Below are 24,644 nucleotides of genomic sequence, written 5' to 3'. Positions count from 1 at the left end.
CAGGGACTGCTATTCTCTATAATATACACAGGGACTGCTATTCTCTATAATATACACAGGGACTGCTATTCTCTATAATATACACAGGGGCTGCTATTCTCTATAATATACACAGGGACTGCTATTCTCTATAATACACACAGGGGCTGCTATTCTCTATAATACACACAGGGACTGCTGTTCTCTATAATATACACAGGGACTGCTGTTCTCTATAATATACATAGGGGCTGCTATTCTCTATAATATACACAGGGACTGCTATTCTCTATAATATACACAGGGGCTGCTATTCTCTATAATATACACAGGGACTGCTATTCTCTATAATATACACAGGGGCTGCTATTCTCTGTAATATACACAGGGGCTGCTATTCTCTATAATATACACAGGGGCTGCTATACACTATAATATACACAGGGGCTGCTATTCTCTATAATATACACAGGGACTGCTATTCTCTATAATATACACAGGGGCTGCTATTCTCTATAATATACACAGGGACTGCTATTCTCTATAATATACACAGGGGCTGCTATTCTCTGTAATATACACAGGGGCTGCTATTCTCTATAATATACACAGGGGCTGCTATTCTCTATAATATACACAGGGACTGCTATTCTCTATAATATACACAGGGACTGCTATTCTCTGTAATATACACAGGGGCTGCTATTCTCTATAATATACACAGGGGCTGCTATACACTATAATATACACAGGGGCTGCTATTCTCTATAATATACACAGGGACTGCTATTCTCTATAATATACACAGGGGCTGCTATTCTCTATAATATACACAGGGACTGCTATTCTCTATAATATACACAGGGGCTGCTATTCTCTGTAATATACACAGGGGCTGCTATTCTCTATAATATACACAGGGGCTGCTATTCTCTATAATATACACAGGGACTGCTATTCTCTATAATATACACAGGGACTGCTATTCTCTATAATATTCACAGGGATTGCTATTCTCTATAATACACACAGGGACTGCTATTCTCTATAATATACAGAGGGGCGGCTATTCTCTACAATATACACAGGGGCTGCTATTCTCTATAATATACACAGGGGCTGCTATTCTCTATAATATACACAGGGACTGCTATTCTCTATAATATACACAGGCACTGCTATTCTCTATAATATACACAGGGACTGCTATTCTCTATAATATACACAGGGATTGCTATTCTCTATAATATCCACAGGGGCTGCTATTCTCTATAATATATACAGGGGCTGCTATTCTCTATAATATACACAGGCACTGCTATTCTCTGTAATATACACAGGGGCTGCTATTCTCTATAATATACACAGGGGCTGCTATACACTATAATATACACAGGGGCTGCTATTCTCTATAATATACACAGGGACTGCTATTCTCTATAATATACACAGGGGCTGCTATTCTCTATAATATACACAGGGACTGCTATTCTCTATAATATACACAGGGGCTGCTATTCTCTGTAATATACACAGGGGCTGCTATTCTCTATAATATACACAGGGGCTGCTATTCTCTATAATATACACAGGGACTGCTATTCTCTATAATATACACAGGGACTGCTATTCTCTATAATATTCACAGGGATTGCTATTCTCTATAATACACACAGGGACTGCTATTCTCTATAATATACACAGGGGCGGCTATTCTCTACAATATACACAGGGGCTGCTATTCTCTATAATATACACAGGGGCTGCTATTCTCTATAATATACACAGGGACTGCTATTCTCTATAATATACACAGGCACTGCTATTCTCTATAATATACACAGGGACTGCTATTCTCTATAATATACACAGGGATTGCTATTCTCTATAATATCCACAGGGGCTGCTATTCTCTATAATATATACAGGGGCTGCTATTCTCTATAATATACACAGGCACTGCTATTCTCTACAATATACACAGGGTGCTTTTCTCTATAATATACACAGGGACTGCTGTTCTCTATAATATACACAAGGATTGCTATTCTCTATAATATACACAGGGACTGCTATTCTCTATAATATACACAGGGACTGCTATTCTCTATAATATACACAGGGACTGCTATTCTCTATAATATACACAGGGACTGCTATTCTCTATAATATACACAGGGATTGCTGTTCTCTATAATATACACAGGGGCTGCTATTCTCTATAATATACACAGGGATTGCTATTCTCTATAATATACACAGGGATTGCTATTCTCTATAATATCCACAGGGGCTGCTATTCTCTATAATATACACAGGGATTGCTGTTCTCTATAATATACACAGGGGCTGCTATTCTCTATAATATACACAGGGATTGCTATTCTCTATAATATACACAGGGATTGCTATTCTCTATAATATACACAGGGGCTGCTATTCTCTATAATATACACAGAGCCGCTACTCTCTATAATATACACAGAGCCGCTACTCTCTATAATATACAGAGAGGCGGCTATTCTCTATAATATACACAGGGGCTGCTATTCTCTATAATATACACAGGGACTGCTATTCTCTACAATATACACAGGGGCTGCTATTCTCTATAATATACACAGGGATTGCTATTCTCTATAATATACACAGGGATTGCTATTCTCTATAATATCCACAGGGGCTGCTATTCTCTATAATATACACAGGGATTGCTATTCTCTCTAATATACACAGGGACTGCTATTCTCTATAATATACACAGGGGCTGCTATTCTCTATAATACTCACAGGGACTGCTATTCTCTACAATATACACAGGGGTGCATTTCTCTATAATATACACAGGGATTGCTATTCTCTATAATATCCAGAGGGGCTGCTATTCTCTATAATATACACAGGGACTGCTATTCTCTATAATATACACAGGGACTGCTATTCTCTACAATATACACAGGGGTGCTTTTCTCTATAATATACACAGGGACTGCTATTCTCTATAATATCCACAGGGATTGCTATTCTCTATAATATACACAGGGGCTGCTATTCTCTATAATATATACAGGGACTGCTATTCTCTACAATATACACAGGGATTGCTATTCTCTATAATATACACAGGGGCTGCTATTCTCTATAATATACACAGGGATTGCTATTCTCTATAATATACACAGGGGCTGCTATTCTCTATAATATACACAGGGACTGCTATTCTCTATAATATACACAGGGATTGCTATTCTCTATAATATACACAGGGGCTGCTATTCTCTATAATATACACAGGGGCTGCTATTCTCTATAATATACACAGGGACTGCTATTCTCTATAATATCCACAGGGGCTGCTATTCTCTATAATATACACAGGGATCGCTGTTCTCTATAATATACACAGGGACTGCTGTTCTCTATAATATACACAAGGATTGCTATTCTCTATAATATCCACAGGGGCTGCTATTCTCTATAATATACACAGGGACTGCTATTCTCTATAATATACACAGGGGCTGCTATTCTCTATAATATACACAGGGATTGCTATTCTCTATAATATACACAGGGGCTGCTATTCTCTATAATATACACAGGGACTGCTATTCTCTATAATATACACAGGGACTGCTATTCTCTATAATATACACAGGGACTGCTATTCTCTATAATAGACACAGGGACTGCTATTCTCTATAATATACACAGGGATTGCTATTCTCTATAATATACACAGGGGCTGCTATTCTCTATAATATACACAGGGACTGCTATTCTCTATAATATACACAGGGACTGCTATTCTCTATAATATACACAGGGATTGCTATTCTCTATAATATACACAGGGGCTGCTATTCTCTATAATATACACAGGGACTGCTATTCTCTATAATATACACAGGGACTGCTATTCTCTATAATATACACAGGGATTGCTATTCTCTATAATATACACAGGGGCTGCTATTCTCTATAATATACACAGGGGCTGCTATTCTCTATAATATACACAGGGACTGCTATTCTCTATAATATCCACAGGGGCTGCTATTCTCTATAATATACACAGGGATCGCTGTTCTCTATAATATACACAGGGACTGCTGTTCTCTATAATATACACAAGGATTGCTATTCTCTATAATATCCACAGGGGCTGCTATTCTCTATAATATACACAGGGACTGCTATTCTCTATAATATACACAGGGGCTGCTATTCTCTATAATATACACAGGGATAGCTATTCTCTATAATATACACAGGGGCTGCTATTCTCTATAATATACACAGGGACTGCTATTCTCTATAATATACACAGGGACTGCTATTCTCTATAATATACACAGGGACTGCTATTCTCTATAATAGACACAGGGACTGCTATTCTCTATAATATACACAGGGATTGCTATTCTCTATAATATACACAGGGGCTGCTATTCTCTATAATATACACAGGGACTGCTATTCTCTATAATATACACAGGGACTGCTATTCTCTATAATATACACAGGGATTGCTATTCTCTATAATATACACAGGGGCTGCTATTCTCTATAATATACACAGGGACTGCTATTCTCTATAATATACACAGGGACTGCTATTCTCTATAATATCCACAGGGGCTGCTGTTCTCTATAATATACACAGGGATCGCTGTTCTCTATAATATACACAGGGGCTGCTATTCTCTCTAATATCCACAGGGGCTGCTATTCTCTATAATATACACAGGGATTGCTATTCTCTATAATATACACAGGGGCTGCTATTCTCTATAATATACACAGGGACTGCTATTCTCTATAATATACACAGGGACTGCTATTCTCTATAATATCCACAGGGGCTGCTATTCTCTATAATATACACAGGGATCGCTGTTCTCTATAATATCCACAGGGGCTGCTATTCTCTATAATATACACAGGGGCTGCTATTCTCTATAATATACACAGGGACTGCTATTCTCTATAATATACACAGGGGCTGCTATTCTCTATAATATCCACAGGGGCTGCTATTCTCTATAATATACATAGAGGCTGCTATTCTCTATAATATACACAGGGACTGCTATTCTCTATAATATACACAGGGACTGCTATTCTCTATAATATACACAGGGACTGCTATTCTCTATAATATACACAGGGATTGCTGTTCTCTATAATATACACAGAGCCGCTACTCTCTATAATATACACAGAGCCGCTACTCTCTATAATATACAGAGAGGCGGCTATTCTCTCATATACACAGGGGCTGCTTTTCTCTATAATATACACAGGGACTGCTATTCTCTATAATATACACAGGGATTGCTATTCTCTATAATATCCACAGGGGCTGCTATTCTCCATAATATACACAGGGATTGCTATTCTCTATAATATACACAGGGACTGCTATTCTCTATAATATACACAGGGGCTGCTATTCTCTATAATATACACAGGGACAGCTATTCTCTACAATATACACAGGGGTGCTTTTCTCTATAATATACACAGGGATTGCTATTCTCTATAATATACACAGGGGCTGCTATTCTCTATAATATACACAGGGACTGCTATTCTCTATAATATACACAGGGGCTGCTATTCTCTATAATATACACAGGGACAGCTATTCTCTACAATATACACAGGGGTGCTTTTCTCTATAATATCCACAGGGGCTGCTATTCTCTATAATATACACAGGGATTGCTATTCTCTATAATATACACAGGGACAGCTATTCTCTACAATATACACAGGGGTGCTTTTCTCTATAATATACACAGGGATTGCTATTCTCTATAATATCCAGAGGGGCTGCTATTCTCTATAATATACACAGGGATTGCTGTTCTCTATAATATACACAGGGATTGCTGTTCTCTATAATATACACAGGGACTGCTATTCTCTATAATATACATAGGGGCTGCTATTCTCTATAATATACACAGGGATTGCTATTCTCTATAATATACACAGGGGCTGTTATTCTCTATAATATACACAGGGGCTGCTATTCTCTATAATATACACAGGGGCTGCTATTCTCTATAATATACACAGGGGCTGCTATTCTCTATATTATACACAGGGACTGCTATTCTCTATAATATACACAGGGACTGCTATTCTCTATAATATACACAGAGCCGCTACTCTCTATAATATACACAGAGCCGCTACTCTCTATAATATACAGAGAGGCGGCTATTCTCTATAATATACACAGAGCCGCTACTCTCTATAATATACAGAGAGGCGGCTATTCTCTACAATATACACAGGGACTGCTATTCTCTATAATACACACAGGGGTGCTTTTCTCTATAATATCCAGAGGGGCTGCTATTCTCTATAATACACACAGGGATTGCTGTTCTCTATAATATGCACAGGGACTGCTATTCTCTATAATATACACAGGGGCTGCTATTCTCTATAATATACACAGGGACTGCTATTCTCTATAATATACACAGAGCCGCTACTCTCTATAATATACAGAGAGGCGGCTATTCTCTATAATATCCACAGGGGCTGCTATTCTCTATAATATACACAGGGACTGCTATTCTCTATAATATACACAGGGGCTGCTATTCTCTATAATATACACAGGGACTGCTATTCTCTATAATATACACAGGGACTGCTATTCTCTATAATATACACAGGGACTGCTATTCTCTATAATATACACAGGGGCTGCTATTCTCTATAATATACACAGGGACTGCTATTCTCTATAATACACACAGGGGCTGCTATTCTCTATAATATACACAGGGACTGCTATTCTCTATAATATACACAGGGACTGCTATTCTCTATAATATACACAGGGACTGCTATTCTCTATAATATACACAGGGGCTGCTATTCTCTATAATATACACAGGGACTGCTATTCTCTATAATACACACAGGGGCTGCTATTCTCTATAATACACACAGGGACTGCTGTTCTCTATAATATACACAGGGACTGCTGTTCTCTATAATATACATAGGGGCTGCTATTCTCTATAATATACACAGGGACTGCTATTCTCTATAATATACACAGGGACTGCTATTCTCTATAATACACACAGGGGCTGCTATTCTCTATAATAGACATAGGGGCTGCTATTCTCTATAATATTCACAGGGATTGCTGTTCTCTATAATATACATAGGGGCTGCTATTCTCTATAATATACACAGGGGCTGCTATTCTCTATAATATACACAGGGACTGCTATTCTCTATAATACACACAGGGGCTGCTATTCTCTATAATATACATAGGGGCTGCTATTCTCTATAATATTCACAGGGATTGCTGTTCTCTATAATATACATAGGGGCTGCTATTCTCTATAATATACACAGGGATTGCTGTTCTCTATAATATACATAGGGGCTGCTATTCTCTATAATATACACAGGGATTGCTGTTCTCTATAATATACACAGGGGCTGCTATTCTCTATAATATACACAGGGATTGCTGTTCTCTATAATATACACAGAGCCGCTACTCTCTATAATATACAGAGAGGCGGCTATTCTCTATAATATACACAGGGGCTGCTATTCTCTATAATAAACACAGGGACTGCTATTCTCTATAATATACACAGGGGCTGCTATTCTCTATAATATACACAGGGACTGCTATTCTCTATAATATACACAGGGACTGCTATTCTCTATAATATACACAGGGACTGCTATTCTCTATAATATACACAGGGGCTGCTATTCTCTATAATACACACAGGGACTGCTATTCTCTATAATACACACAGGGGCTGCTATTCTCTATAATATACACAGGGACTGCTATTCTCTATAATATACACAGGGACTGCTATTCTCTATAATATACACAGGGACTGCTATTCTCTATAATATACACAGGGGCTGCTATTCTCTATAATATACACAGGGACTGCTATTCTCTATAATACACACAGGGGCTGCTATTCTCTATAATACACACAGGGACTGCTGTTCTCTATAATACACACAGGGACTGCTGTTCTCTATAATATACATAGGGGCTGCTATTCTCTATAATATACACAGGGACTGCTATTCTCTATAATATACACAGGGACTGCTATTCTCTATAATACACACAGGGGCTGCTATTCTCTATAATATACATAGGGGCTGCTATTCTCTATAATATTCACAGGGATTGCTGTTCTCTATAATATACATAGGGGCTGCTATTCTCTATAATATACACAGGGACTGCTATTCTCTATAATATACACAGGGACTGCTATTCTCTATAATACACACAGGGGCTGCTATTCTCTATAATATACATAGGGGCTGCTATTCTCTATAATATTCACAGGGATTGCTGTTCTCTATAATATACATAGGGGCTGCTATTCTCTATAATATACACAGGGGCTGCTATTCTCTATAATATACACAGGGATTGCTGTTCTCTATAATATACACAGAGCCGCTACTCTCTATAATATACACAGGGACTGCTATTCTCTATAATATACACAGGGGCTGCTATTCTCTATAATAAACACAGGGACTGCTATTCTCTATAATATACACAGAGCCGCTACTCTCTATAATATACAGAGAGGCGGCTATTCTCTATAATATACAGAGAGGCGGCTATTCTCTATAATATACACAGGGGCTGCTATTCTCTATAATAAACACAGGGGCTGCTATTCTCTATAATAAACACAGGGACTGCTATTCTCTATAATATACACAGAGCCGCTACTCTCTATAATATACAGAGAGGCGGCTATTCTCTATAATATACACAGGGGCTGCTATTCTCTATAATAAACACAGGGACTGCTATTCTCTATAATATACACAGGGGCTGCTATTCTCTATAATATACACAGGGACTGCTATTCTCTATTATATACACAGGGACTGCTATTCTCTATAATACACACAGGGACTGCTATTCTCTATAATATACACAGGGACTGCTATTCTCTATAATACACACAGGGACTGCTATTCTCTATAATATACACAGGGACTGCTATTCTCTATAATATACACAGGGGCTGCGATTCTCTATAATATACACAGGGACTGCTATTCTCTATAATATACACAGGGACTGCTATTCTCTATAATACACACAGGGACTGCTATTCTCTATAATATACACAGGGACTGCTATTCTCTATAATACACACAGGGACTGCTATTCTCTATAATATACACAGGGGCTGCTATTCTCTATAATATACACAGGGACTGCTATTCTCTATAATACACACAGGGACTGCTATTCTCTATAATATACACAGGGACTGCTATTCTCTATAATACACACAGGGACTGCTATTCTCTATAATATACACAGGGGCTGCTATTCTCTATAATATACACAGGGACTGCTATTCTCTATAATATACACAGGGGCTGCTATTCTCTATAATATACACATGGGCTTCTATTCTCTATAATATACACAGGGGCTGCTATTATCTGTAATATACACATGGACTGCTATTCTCTATAATATACACAGGGGCTGCTATTCTCTATAATATACACAGGGACTGCTATTCTCTATAATATACACAGGGACTGCTATTCTCTATAATACACACAGGGACTGCTATTCTCTATAATATACACAGGGGCTGCTATTCTCTATAATATACACAGGGACTGCTATTCTCTATAATATACACATGGGCTGCTATTCTCTATAATATACACAGGGGCTGCTATTATCTGTAATATACACATGGACTGCTATTCTCTATAATATACACAGGGGCTGCTATTCTCTATAATATACACAGGGACTGCTATTCTCTATAATATACACAGGGGCTGCTATTCTCTATAATAAACACAGGGACTGCTATTCTCTATAATATACACAGAGCCGCTACTCTCTATAATATACAGAGAGGCGGCTATTCTCTATAATATACAGAGAGGCGGCTATTCTCTATAATATACACAGGGGCTGCTATTCTCTATAATAAACACAGGGGCTGCTATTCTCTATAATAAACACAGGGACTGCTATTCTCTATAATATACACAGAGCCGCTACTCTCTATAATATACAGAGAGGCGGCTATTCTCTATAATATACACAGGGGCTGCTATTCTCTATAATAAACACAGGGACTGCTATTCTCTATAATATACACAGGGGCTGCTATTCTCTATAATATACACAGGGACTGCTATTCTCTATTATATACACAGGGACTGCTATTCTCTATAATACACACAGGGACTGCTATTCTCTATAATATACACAGGGACTGCTATTCTCTATAATACACACAGGGACTGCTATTCTCTATAATATACACAGGGACTGCTATTCTCTATAATATACACAGGGGCTGCGATTCTCTATAATATACACAGGGACTGCTATTCTCTATAATATACACAGGGACTGCTATTCTCTATAATACACACAGGGACTGCTATTCTCTATAATATACACAGGGACTGCTATTCTCTATAATACACACAGGGACTGCTATTCTCTATAATATACACAGGGGCTGCTATTCTCTATAATATACACAGGGACTGCTATTCTCTATAATACACACAGGGACTGCTATTCTCTATAATATACACAGGGACTGCTATTCTCTATAATACACACAGGGACTGCTATTCTCTATAATATACACAGGGGCTGCTATTCTCTATAATATACACAGGGACTGCTATTCTCTATAATATACACAGGGGCTGCTATTCTCTATAATATACACATGGGCTTCTATTCTCTATAATATACACAGGGGCTGCTATTATCTGTAATATACACATGGACTGCTATTCTCTATAATATACACAGGGGCTGCTATTCTCTATAATATACACAGGGACTGCTATTCTCTATAATATACACAGGGACTGCTATTCTCTATAATACACACAGGGACTGCTATTCTCTATAATATACACAGGGGCTGCTATTCTCTATAATATACACAGGGACTGCTATTCTCTATAATATACACATGGGCTGCTATTCTCTATAATATACACAGGGGCTGCTATTATCTGTAATATACACATGGACTGCTATTCTCTATAATATACACAGGGGCTGCTATTCTCTATAATATACACAGGGACTGCTATTCTCTATAATATACACAGGGACTGCTACTCTCTATAATATACACAGGGGGTGCTATTCAAAGAACAAAGAACAGTACAGCACAGGAAACAGGCCCTTCGGCCCTCCAAGCCTGTGCCGCTCCTTGGTCCAACTAGACCAATCGTTTGTATCCCTCCATTCCCAGGCTGCTTATGTGACTATCCAGGTAAGTCTTAAACGATGTCAGCGTGCCTGCCTCCACCACCCTACTTGGCAGCGCATTCCAGGCCCCCACCACCCTCTGTGTAAAAAACATCCCTCTGATATCTGAGTTGTACTTCGCCCCTCTCAGCTTGAGCCCGTGACCCCTCGTGATCGTCACCTCCGACCTGGGAAAAAGCTTCGCACTGTTCACCCTATCTATACCCTTCACAATCTTGTACACCTCTGTTAGATCTCCCCTCATTCTCCGTCTTTCCAAGGAGAACAACCCCAGTCTCCCCAATCTCTACTCATAGCTAAGACCCTCCATACCAGGCAACATCCTGGTAAACCTTCTCTGCACTCTCTCTAACGCCTCCACGTCCTTCTGGCAGTGCGGCGACCAGAACTGGACGCAGTACTCCAAATGTGGCCTAACCAGCGTTCTATACAGCTGTATCATCAGACTCCAGCTTTTATACTCTGTACCCCGTCCTATAAAGGCAAGCATACCATATGCCTTCTTCACCACCTTCTCCACCTGTGTTGCCACCTTCAAGGATTTGTGGACTTGCACACCTAGGTCCCTCTGTGTTTCTATACTCCTGATGACTCTGCCATTTATTGTATAACTCCTCCCTACATTATTTCTTCCAAAATGCATCACTTCGCATTGATCCGGATTAAACTCCATCTGCCACCTCTCCGCCCAATTTTCCAGCCTATCTATATCCTGCTGTATTGCCCGACAATGCTCTTCGCTATCCGCAAGTCCAATATAATATTCACAGGGATTGCTTTTCTCTATAATATAGAACAAAGAAAATTACAGCACAGAAACAGGCCCTTTGCCCCTCCAAGCCTGCACCGACCATACTGCCCATCTGAACTAAAACCCCCTACCCTTCCAGTGACCACATCCCTCTATTCCCATCTTATTCATGTATTTTTAAAGACGTCCCTTAAAAGTCGCTATGTATCTGCTTCCTTACCTCCCCCCAGCAGCGAGTTCCAGGCACCCATCACCCTCTGTGTAAAAAAACGTGCCTGGCACGTTAAACCTGTGCCCCCTAGTAATTGACTCTTCCACCCTGGGAAAAAGCTTCTGACTATCCACTCTGTCCATGCCCCTCATAATCTTGTAGACTTCTATCAGGTCGCCCCTCAACCTCCGTCGCTCCAGTGAGAACAAACCAAGTTTCTCCAACCTCTCCTCATAGCTAATGCCCTCCATACCAGGCAACATCCTGGTAAGGCTTTTCTGTCCCCTCTCCAAAGCCTCCACAAATATACACAGAGACGCTGTTCTCAATAATAATCACCGAGGCTTCTATTTCCGACCTCAGTACCTTTCTGCAGCTGGTCATCCCATTGATCCAGGGCCTCTCATAGTTCCGGCCAGCTTGGATGGTGGGTCGTGCCAGGGGCTGTGTAGCTCGCTGCTCCCGCTTCTGTTCAGCCTGCATGCGTTCGCGCTCCTTCAGTCGCAGTCGACTCTGCACCAAGGCAGGGCACATATTACCTCTCAGGACCAGGACTCCCCGCACTCCAACCTGAGTCCCCTCCCAAACAGGTTCTACCCCATCCCCTCCTCCCATCTCGGACCCCCTTCCCCCTCCCAACCTAGGAAGCATGCCCCAGTCCAGGATACACTCCCAACCTGGTGTCCTTCACCCAACCTGTAACCTTACTGTGGCGATACTGTGCCTGTTATCATGTTTCTTGTCAAGGGGTATGTCTCGAAGTCAGCTCTGTTTACCCAGTGCCCATTTGTCTGCACCAGGCAGCTCACATGCTGAGAATGCAGGGGAATAATTGATCCTTGGTAATGGGGCCTTTGCTTTAATCTGAGCTCATGCATTTTTCTTTATGTTTGGTTTTCCCCCTGGGGTTCCAGGGTAAGGTTTAATTAGGTTGACTGACAGAGGGGAGGAGCTAAGTTAACGTAGAAAAGCATGTTGTTTCTCCTTGGGTCTACAAGGAGCAAGAGGTGTATTTTTCTCTCTCTGCTGTTTTGAGTGTCAGAGGACAACTGTACCTCTGTATCTCTTCCCAGAAGTGTTCAAGGGATGGAGGACTGGCAGTATGTAAGCCTGCGTTGTTTGCTAACTGATTGTAAAGAGGAATTTAAGTCTATGAGGAATATTGCTTAAGTTGGAACTAATGGAGATAGAATAGCAGTTAAGTATTGTATCTTGTCATGTTTAAGTATTTCATTTGGTAAAAGTTAAGATAATTCATTTGTTATATTTAAACTGTATTGTTAAAATAAAGGGGTGCCACAGGGTTTAGTCCTTGGACCCCAGCTATTTATAACCTATATTAACGACTTGGATACAGGGATAGAAGGTTCTATAGCCAAGTTTGCAGACGACACAAAAATAGACTGGAAAGTAAGTTGCAATGAGGAAATAAGAAGCCGACAATAGATAGGGGAGGAGAGTGGACCAAAATGTGGCAGATGGAGTGTGAGGTCATACAGTTTGGTCGGAAACAAAATGGGAAGACGATGTATTATCTAAATGGGGAGAGACTTTGAGGTGCTCTGGTGCAGAGGGATCTGGGTGTCCTGTTTCATGAGTCACAGAAATCTAGCATGCAGATACAGCAGATAATATAGAAAGTGAATGGAATGTTAGCATTTATAGCTAAAGAAATAGATTATAAAGGTAAGGAAGTATTGTTGCAACTATACAAGGCATTGGTGAGGCCGCACCTGGAGCGTTGTGCACAGTTCTGGTTCCCCTTATTTGAGGAAAGATGTAGTGGCACTGGAGCCAGTTCAGAGGAGGTTCACTAGATTGATTCCAGAGATGAGGGGTTTGTCGTAGGAAGAGAGATTGAAGGCCTCTACTCTCTGGAATTTAGAAGAATGAGGGGAGTTCAAGATGATGGAAGGTATGGATAATCCGACGTGGAGCAGATGGTTCCCCTTGTGCGGCATTCTAGGGCGAGAGGTCATCGTCTTAGGATAAGGAATAGCAAATTTCAAACAGAGCTGAGGGGAAACTATTTCTCCCAAAAGGTTGTGAATCTGTGGAATTCGCAGCCCCAAAGTGCGGTGGCTGCTGAGACAGTGAGTAAATTTAAGGAGGAGTTAGACATTTTTAATTGATAATGGATTGAAGGGCTACGGGAAGAAGGTAGGAAAATGAAGGTAGGAGCATATCAGCCATGATTGAATGGCAGAACGGACCTGATGGGCCGAATGGCCTAATTCTGCTCCTATATGTTGTGAATTTATAAAAGCTTCTCAGTGTGTCAGTACAATCACACCTGGAGTGAAACACCTTATCCTCATGCTAATGCCAAAATAAAAGAGTAGTTGACGTCCAGTCTAATTTCACAATATATCTTAGGGTTTCTGATCCGTAGATCAATTTGTCCAAGCTGGGGTGGTACGGTAGTCATAAAGTGATAGAGATCATAGAATCATAGAAACCCTACAGTACAGAAAGAGGCCATTCGGCCCATCGAGTCTGCACCGACCACAATCCCACCCAGGCCCTACCCCCATATCCCTACATATTTACCCACTAATCCCTCGAACCTACACATCTCAGGACACTAAGGGGCAATTTTTAGCATGGCCAATGAACCTAACCAGCACATCTTTGGACTGTGGGAGGAAACCGGAGCACCCGGAGGAAACCCACGCAGACACGAGGAGAATGTGCAAACTCCACACAGACAGTGACCCGAGCCGGGAATCGAACCCGGGTCCCTGGAGCTGTGAAGCAGCAGTGTTAACCACTGTGCCACCGTGCCGCCCGGTGAATTTAATAGACAAATAGCACAAGGCAACTTATCTGTACCTACATGGACTTTCCACCCAATGTTTGGAAGAATCTAGGGCTTACTGAAGAATCCAAAAAATAGTCAGTCATACGAACACTCCCCACTTCAAGATCCTTTTACTCTGAATACTGGCTCAATCTTGGTGCATAAGTACCTGCAAAAGTCTGAAGGAAAATGTCTGACCCCCTGCCCTCCCAGTATCATTTCAGCACAGTATTAAATATCAATATAAAATTGATCTTAGAAGTTAATGCTTATTAAAATGCCTCATTATAATTGATTAAATGCATATTTTAATCATGCAAGGGTGACTCTAACTAGCCCCATGCATCTGCAGCACAGTGGTAGGCGGCACGGTAGCGCAGTGGTTAGCATCGCTGCTTCACAGCTCCAGGGTCCCGGTTCGGGTCACTGTCTGTGTGGAGTTTGCACATTCTCCTTGTGGCTGCGTGGGTTTCCTCCGGGTGCTCCGGTTTCCTCCCAAAGATGTGCGGGTTAGGTTGATTGGCCAGGTTAAAAAAATTGCCCCTTCGAGTCCTGGGATGCGTAGGTTAGAGGGATTAGTGGGTAAAATATGTGGGGGTAGGGCCTGGGTGGGATTGTGGTCGGTGCAGACTCGATGGGCCGAATGGCCTCTTTCTGCGCTGTAGGGTTTCTATGATTTTCTATGAGATATAGAGCATGGAATCGGGCCCTTCGGCCCAACCCGTCCATGACGGTTTCCTAAACTGAACTAGTCCCATTTGGCCCGTGTCCCTCTAAACCTTTCCCAAGCATGTACCTGTCCAAATGCCTTTTAAATGCTGTAATTGTACCCGCTGCCTCGACCACCTCCTAGGATCACAGAATCATTGGGGCAGAGAATTACAAAGATTCACCACCCTCTGAGTGAAGAGATTCCTCCTCCTCCCAGTCCAAGATGGCCTGCCCCTTACTCTGAAACCGTAACTCCTGCTTCAAGACCACCCCCACCTCTCCCCTGCAACCAGGGGAAGCATCCCTTCTGTATCCACACCCTGTTGAACCCTGTAAGGATTTAGTACACTTCAATGGGTCACCTCTCCTTCTTCTAAAATCCAGAAAATACAGGCTGATGCACCATCAATCGAGCAAAGACTAGTTTGTATGCAAGAACAAATAGGCTTTTATGAGCAAAAGACTTGGAGCACACCCATGCCGATGAACTGGTCCAGACTGAGGCAGGGGGGGTGGGGAGCAGTCGCCTTTATACCTGGATCGGGGGGGGGGGGGGGGGGGGGGGGGGAGTCCCGGGCAGGGCCGTGTCCAGGCATGTCACACACACACAGGCAATAAGCTAACAGTGGTTTACCACACAGGCCCAATCTCCTCATAGAACAATCCCACCATCCCAGGGGCTGTCTTTGTTTAATTCCCTCCATGACCAGCATATCCTTCCTTAAAGATGTTATTAAACCGGAGAGAGTGCAGAAGAGGTTTACAAAGGGTGTTGCCAGGACTCAAGGGACTGAGTCCGAGGGAGAGATTGGGCAGGCTCTGACTTTTTTCTTTGGAGTGAAGGAGACTGAGGGATGGTCTTATAGAGGTGCATAAGATCGTCATAGAAATCATAGAATCCCTACAGTGCAGAAGGAGGCCATTCGGCCCATCGAGTCTGCACCGACCACAATCCCACCCAGGCCCTACCCCCACATATTTTACCCGCTAATCCCTCTAACCTACGCATCCCAGGACTCTAAGGGGCAATTTTTTTAACCTGGCCAATCAACCTAACCCGCACATCTTTGGATTGTGGGAGGAAACCGGAGCACCCGGAGGAAACCCACGCAGACACGAGGAGAATGTGCAAACTCCACACAGACAGTGACCCGAGCCCGGAATCGAACCCAGGTCCCTGGAGCTGTGAAGCAGCAGTGCTAACCACTGTGCTACCATGCCGCCCAATGAGAGGCATGGATAGGGTGGATGCGCTTGATCACTTTCCCAGGGTTGGGGAATCAAGAACTAGAGGGTTTATGAAGGCTTTTTGACATTGCCACCACACCTATATCCAGGGTGACACAGTGCAAATGATGAGTGGGGGATACTGCAGCAAATGGAGGACACGGAGAGGCAGAGGCGGAAACTGTTGGGAGGTAAAGGGTTGTCAGCTGTCCAGATTTGCAACGGAGACTTATATAATTTAACAATAATATCAAAGGCACTGCTGTGAATTGCCCCAGAGAAAAACCATAGTGGAGATTTATATAATTGTTCCAGTCTGCACAGATCTGTCCCTGATAGAGAGGGGACTGAGAGACACCAGACAGTGTACAGATATCTCCCTGAGAGAGAGAGAGGACTGAGAGACAGCAGTCAGTGTACAGATATCTCCCTGAGAGAGAGAGGGAACTGAGAGACACCAGTCAGTGTACAGATATCTCCCTGAGAGAGAGAGAGGGGACTGAGAGACACCAGTCAGTGTACAGATATCACCCTGAGAGAGAGAGGACTGAGAGACACCAGTCAGTGTACAGATATCTCCCTGAGAGAGAGAAAGGACTGAGAGACACCAGACAGTGCACAGATATCTCCCTGAGAGAGAGAGGGGACTGAGAGACACCAGTCAGTGTACAGATAGCTCCCTGAGAGAGAGGGGACTGAGAGACACCAGTCAGTGTACAGATATCTCCCTGAGAGAGAGAGAGGACTGAGAGACACCAGACAGTGTACAGATATCTCCCTGAGAGAGAGGGGACTGAGAGACACCAGTCAGTGTACAGATATCTCCCTGAGAGAGAGAGGGGACTGAGAGACACCAGACAGTGTACAGATATCTCCCTGAGAGAGAGAGGGGACTGAGAGACACCAGTCAGTGTACAGATATCTCCCTGAGAGAGAGGGGACTGAGAGAAACCAGTCAGTGGACAGATATCTCCCTGAGAGAGAGGGGATTGAGAGACACCAGTCAGTGTACAGATATCTCCCTGAGAGAGAGAGGGGACTGAGAGACACCAGTCAGTGTACAGATATCTCCCTGAGAGAGAGAGAGGACTGAGAGACACCAGTCAGTGTACAGATATCTCCCTGAGAGAGAGAGGGGACTGAGAGACACCAGTCAGTGGAGAGATATCTCCCTGAGAGAGAGAGGGGACTGAGAGACACCAGTCAGTGTACAGATATCTCCCTGAGAGAGAGGGGACTGAGAGACACCAGTCAGTGTACAGATATCTCCCTGAGAGAGAGGGGACTGAGAGACACCAGTCAGTGTACAGATATCTCCCTGAGAGAGAGAGAGAGAGAGGTCTGAGAGACACCAGTCAGTGTACAGATATCTCCCTGAGAGAGAGAGGGGACTGAGAGACACCAGTCAGTGTATAGATATCTCCCTGAGAGAGAGAGGGGACTGAGAGACACCAGTCAGTGTACAGATATCTCCCTGAGAGAGAGGGGACTGAGAGACACCAGTCAGTGTACAGATATCTCCCTGAGAGAGAGGGGACTGAGAGACACCAGTCAGTGTACAGATATCTCCCTGAGAGAGAGAGAGAGAGAGAGGACTGAGAGACACCAGTCAGTGCACAGATATCTCCCTGAGAGAGGGGGGACTGAGAGACACCAGTCAGTGTACAGATATCTCCCTGAGAGAGAGAGAGGGGATTGAGAGACACCAGTCAGTGCACAGATATCTCCCTGAGAGAGAGAGAGGGGATTGAGAGACACCAGTCAGTGTACAGATATCTCCCTGAGAGAGAGAGAGGGGACTGAGAGACACCAGTCAGTGCACAGATATCTCCCTGAGAGAGAGAGAGAGGGGATTGAGAGACACCAGTCAGTGCACAGATATCTCCCTGAGAGAGAGAGAGGGGATTGAGAGACACCAGTCAGTGTACAGATATCTCCCTGAGAGAGAGAGAGGGGACTGAGAGACACCAGTCAGTGTACAGATATCTCCCTGAGAGAGAGGGAGGGGACTGAGAGACACCAGTCAGTGTCCAGATACCAACCTCAGAGAGAGAGGGGACTGAGAGACACCAGTCAGTGTACAGATAGCTCCCTGAGAGAGAGGGGACTGAGAGACACCAGTCAGTGTACAGATATCTCCCTGAGAGAGAGGGGACTGAGAGACACCAGTCAGTGTACAGATATCTCCCTGAGAGAGAGAGGGGACTGAGAGACACCAGACAGTGTACAGATATCTCCCTGAGAGAGAGGGGACTGAGAGACACCAGTCAGTGTACAGATATCTCCCTGAGAGAGAGAGGGGACTGAGAGACACCAGTCAGTGTACAGATATCTCCCTGAGAGAGAGGGGACTGAGAGAAACCAGTCAGTGCACAGATATCTCCCTGAGAGAGAGGGGATTGAGAGACACCAGTCAGTGTACAGATATCTCCCTGAGAGAGAGAGGGGACTGAGAGACACCAGTCAGTGTACAGATATCTCCCTGAGAGAGAGAGAGGACTGAGAGACACCAGTCAGTGTACAGATATCTCCCTGAGAGAGAGGGGACTGAGAGACACCAGTCAGTGTATAGATATCTCCCTGAGAGAGAGAGGGGACTGAGAGACACCAGTCAGTGTACAGATATCTCCCTGAGAGAGAGGGGACTGAGAGACACCAGTCAGTGTACAGATATCTCCCTGAGAGAGAGAGAGAGAGAGGTCTGAGAGACACCAGTCAGTGTACAGATATCTCCCTGAGAGAGAGAGGGGACTGAGAGACACCAGTCAGTGTACAGATATCTCCCTGAGAGAGAGAGGGGACTGAGAGACACCAGTCAGTGTATAGATATCTCCCTGAGAGAGAGAGGGGACTGAGAGACACCAGTCAGTGTACAGATATCTCCCTGAGAGAGAGAGAGAGAGAGAGAGGACTGAGAGACACCAGTCAGTGCACAGATATCTCCCTGAGAGAGGGGGGACTGAGAGACACCAGTCAGTGTACAGATATCTCCCTGAGAGAGAGAGAGGGGATTGAGAGACACCAGTCAGTGCACAGATATCTCCCTGAGAGAGAGAGGGGATTGAGAGACACCAGTCAGTGCACAGATATCTCCCTGAGAGAGAGAGAGGGGATTGAGAGACACCAGTCAGTGTACAGATATCTCCCTGAGAGAGAGAGAGGGGACTGAGAGACACCAGTCAGTGTACAGATATCTCCCTGAGAGAGAGAGAGGGGACTGAGAGACACCAGTCAGTGTCCAGATACCACCCTGAGAGAGAGAGGGGACTGAGAGACACCAGTCAGTGTACAGATATCTCCCTGAGAGAGAGAGGGGACTGAGAGACACCAGTCAGTGTACAGATATCTCCCTGAGAGAGAGAGGGGACTGAGAGACACCAGTCAGTGTACAGATATCTCCCTGAGAGAGAGAGGGGACTGAGAGACACCAGTCAGTGTACAGATATCTCCCTGAGAGAGAGGGGACTGAGAGACACCAGTCAGTGTACAGATATCTCCCTGAGAGAGAGAGAGAGAGAGAGAGAGAGGACTGAGAGACACCAAACAGTGTACAGATATCTCCCTGAGAGAGAGGGGACTGAGAGACACCAGCCAGTGTACAGTTATCTCCCTGAGAGAGAGAGGGGACTGAGAGACACCAGTCAGTGTACAGATATCTCCCTGAGAGAGAGAGAGAGAGAGAGAGAGAGGACTGAGAGACACCAAACAGTGTACAGATATCTCCCTGAGAGAGAGAGGACTGAGAGACACCAGTCAGTGTACAGATATCTCCCTGAGAGAGAGAGGGGACTGAGAGATACCAGTCAGTGTACAGATATCTCCCTGAGAGAGAGACAGGGACTGAGAGACACCAGTCAGTGTACAGATATCTCCCTGAGAGAGAGAGGACTGAGAGACACCAGTTAGTGTACAGATATCTCCCTGAGAGAGAGAGAGGGGATTGAGAGACACCAGTCAGTGTACAGATATCTCCCTGATAGAGAGAGGACTGAGAGACACCAGTCAGTGTACAGATATCTCCCTGAGAGAGAGACAGGGACTGAGAGACACCAGTCAGTGTCCAGATACCTCCCTGAGAGAGAGAGAGAGGACTGAGAGACACCAGTCAGTGGAGAGATATCTCCCTGAGAGAGAGAGGGGACTGAGAGACACCAGTCAGTGTAGAGATATCTCCCTGAGAGAGTGGGGACTGAGAGACACCAGTCAGTGTACAGATATCTCCCTGAGAGAGAGGGGACTGAGAGACACCAGTCAGTGTACAGATATCTCCCTGAGAGAGAGGGGACTGAGAGACACCAGTCAGTGTACAGATATCTCCCAGAGAGAGAGAGAGAGAGAGAGAGGTCTGAGAGACACCAGTCAGTGTCCAGATATCTCCCTGAGAGAGAGAGGGGACTGAGAGACACCAGTCAGTGCACAGATATCTCCCTGAGAGAGAGAGAGGGGATTGAGAGACACCAGTCAGTGCACAGATATCTCCCTGAGAGAGAGAGAGGGGATTGAGAGACACCAGTCAGTGTACAGATATCTCCCTGAGAGAGAGAGAGGGGACTGAGAGACACCAGTCAGTGTACAGATATCTCCCTGAGAGAGAGAGAGGGGACTGAGAGACACTAGTCAGTGTACAGATACCTCCCTGAGAGAGAGAGAGGGGACAGAGAGACACCAGTCAGTGCACAGATATCTCCCTGAGAGAGAGAGGACTGAGAGACACCAGTCAGTGTCCAGATACCTCCCTGAGAGAGAGAGGGGACTGAGAGACACCAGTCAGTGTACAGATATCGCCCTGAGAGAGAGAGGGGACTGAGAGACACCAGTCAGTGTACAGATATCTCCCTGAGAGAGAGAGGGGACTGAGAGACACCAGTCAGTGTACAGATATCTCCCTGAGAGAGAGAGGGGACTGAGAGACACCAGTCAGTGTACAGATATCTCCCTGAGAGAGAGAGAGGACTGAGAGACACCAGTCAGTGTACAGATATCTCCCTGAGAGAGAGAGGGGACTGAGAGACACCAGTCAGTGTACAGATATCTCCCTGAGAGAGAGGGGACTGAGAGACACCAGTCAGTGTACAGATATCTCCCTGAGAGAGAGAGGGGACTGAGAGACACCAGTCAGTGTACAGATATCTCCCTGATAGAGAGGGCACTGAGAGACACCAGTCAGTGTACAGATATCTCCCTGAGAGAGAGAGGACTGAGAGACACCAGTCAGTGTACGGATATCTCCCTGAGAGAGAGGGGGGACTGAGAGACAGCAGTCAGTGTACAGATATCTCCCTGAGAGAGAGGGGACTGAGAGACACCAGTCAGTGTACAGATATCTCCCTGAGAGAGAGGGGACTGAGAGACACCAGTCAGTGTACAGATATCTCCCTGAGAGAGAGAGAGGGGACTGAGAGACACCAGTCAGTGTACAGATATCTCCCTGAGAGAGAGAGGGGACTGAGAGACACCAGTCAGTGTACAGATATCTCCCTGAGAGAGAGAGGGGACTGAGAGAAACCAGTCAGTGTACAGATATCTCCCTGATAGAGAGAGGACTGAGAGACACCAGTCAGTGTACAGATATCTCCCTGAGAGAGAGGGGACTGAGAGACACCAGTCAGTGTACAGATATTTCCCTGAGAGAGAGAGAGGACTGAGAGACACCAGTCAGTGTACAGATATCTCCCTGAGAGAGAGGGGACTGAGAGACACCAGTCAGTGTACAGATATCTCCCTCAGAGAGAGAGAGGGGGGACTGAGAGACACCAGTCAGTGGACAGATATCTCCCTGAGAGAGAGAGGGGACTGAGAGACACCAGTCAGTGTACAGATATCTCCCTGAGAGAGAGAGAGGGGTCTGAGAGACACCAGTCAGTGTGCAGATATCTCCCTGAGAGAGAGGGGACTGAGAGACACTGGTCAGTGTACTGAGATCACCCTGAGAGAGAGGGAGGGGACTGAGAGCCACCAGTCAGTGTGCAGATATCTCCCTGAGAGAGAGAGGGGACTGAGAGACACCAGTCAGTGTGCAGATATCTCCCTGAGAGAGAGGGGACTGAGAGACACTAGTCAGTGTACTGAGATCACCCTGAGAGAGAGGGAGGGGACTGAGAGACACCAGTCAGTGTACAGATATCTCCCTGAGAGAGAGAGAGGGGACTGAGAGACACCAGTCAGTGTACAGATATCTCCCTGAGAGAGAGAGGGGACTGAGAGACACCAGTCAGTGTACAGATATCTCCCTGAGAGAGAGGGGACTGAGAGACACCAGTCAGTGTACAGATATCTCCCTGAGAGAGAGAGGGGACTGAGAGACACCAGTCAGTGTACAGATATCTCCCTGAGAGAGGGGACTGAGAGACACCAGTCAGTGTACAGATATCTCCCTGAGAGAACGGGGGGGACTGAGAGACACCAGTCAGTGTACAGATATCTCCCTGAGAGAGAGAAGACTGAGAGACACCAGTCAGTGTACGGATATCTCCCTGAGAGAGAGGGGGGACTGAGAGACAGCAGTCAGTGTACAGATATCTCCCTGAGAGAGAGGGGACTGAGAGACACCAGTCAGTGTACGGATATCTCCCTGAGAGAGAGGGGACTGAGAGACACCAGTCAGTGTACAGATATCTCCCTGAGAGAGAGAGGGGACTGAGAGACACCAGTCAGTGGACAGATATCTCCCTGAGAGAGAGAGGGGACTGAGAGACACCAGTCAGTGTACAGATATCTCCCTGATAGAGAGAGGACTGAGAGACACCAGTCAGTGTACAGATATCTCCCTGAGAGAGAGGGGACTGAGAGACACCAGTCAGTGTACAGATATTTCCCTGAGAGAGAGAGAGGACTGAGAGACACCAGTCAGTATACAGATATCTCCCTGAGAGAGAGGGGACTGAGAGACACCAGTCAGTGTACAGATATCTCCCTCAGAAAGAGAGAGGACTGAGAGACACCAGTCAGTGTACAGATATCTCCCTGAGAGAGAGGGGACTGAGAGACACCAGTCAGTGTACAGATATCTCCCTCAGAAAGAGAGAGGGGGGACTGAGAGACACCAGTCAGTGTACAGATATCTCCCTGAGAGAGAGAGGGGACTGAGAGACACCAGTCAGTGTACAGATATCTCCCTGAGAGAGAGAGAGGGGACTGAGAGACACCAGTCAGTGTATAGATAACTCCCTGAGAGAGAGAGAGGACTGAGAGACACCAGACAGTGTACAGATAACTCCCTGAGAGAGAGAGGGGACTGAGAGACACCAGTCAGTGTACAGATATCTCCCTGAGAGAGAGGGAGGACTGAGAGACACCAGTCAGTGTACAGATATCTCCCTGAGAGAGAGAGGGGACTGAGAGACACCAGTCAGTGTACAGATATCTCCCTGAGAGAGAGAGAGGGTACTGAGAGACACCAGTCAGTGTGCAGATATCTCCCTGAGAGAGAGAGGGGACTGAGAGACACCAGTCAGTGTACAGATATCTCCCTGAGAGAGAGAGAGGGGATTGAGAGACACCAGTCAGTGTACAGATATCTCCCTGATAGAGAGAGGACTGAGAGACACCAGTCAGTGTACAGATATCTCCCTGATAGAGAGACAGGGACTGAGAGACACCAGTCAGTGTCCAGATACCTCCCTTGGAGAGA

General features: G+C 44.5%; 1 protein-coding gene across 1 annotated transcript in view; it reads right to left on the bottom strand.

Annotated features, from left to right (window-relative positions):
* Window positions 1–24,644, bottom strand: part of LOC144486055 (uncharacterized) — a 170,801-nt gene that overhangs the window by 123,866 nt on the left and 22,291 nt on the right. Inside the window, exon 3 of the mRNA XM_078204157.1 lies at window positions 12,643–12,789. Within this exon, the coding sequence (XP_078060283.1) occupies window positions 12,643–12,789 (147 nt within the window). The remainder of the gene's footprint in view (window positions 1–12,642; window positions 12,790–24,644) is intronic.

This window comes from Mustelus asterias, unplaced genomic scaffold (assembly GCF_964213995.1).
Source record: "Mustelus asterias unplaced genomic scaffold, sMusAst1.hap1.1 HAP1_SCAFFOLD_280, whole genome shotgun sequence".
NCBI lineage: Eukaryota > Metazoa > Chordata > Chondrichthyes > Carcharhiniformes > Triakidae > Mustelus > Mustelus asterias.
Note: the sequence above shows the minus strand (reverse complement) of the source record. Positions and strands in the feature narration are given on the sequence as shown.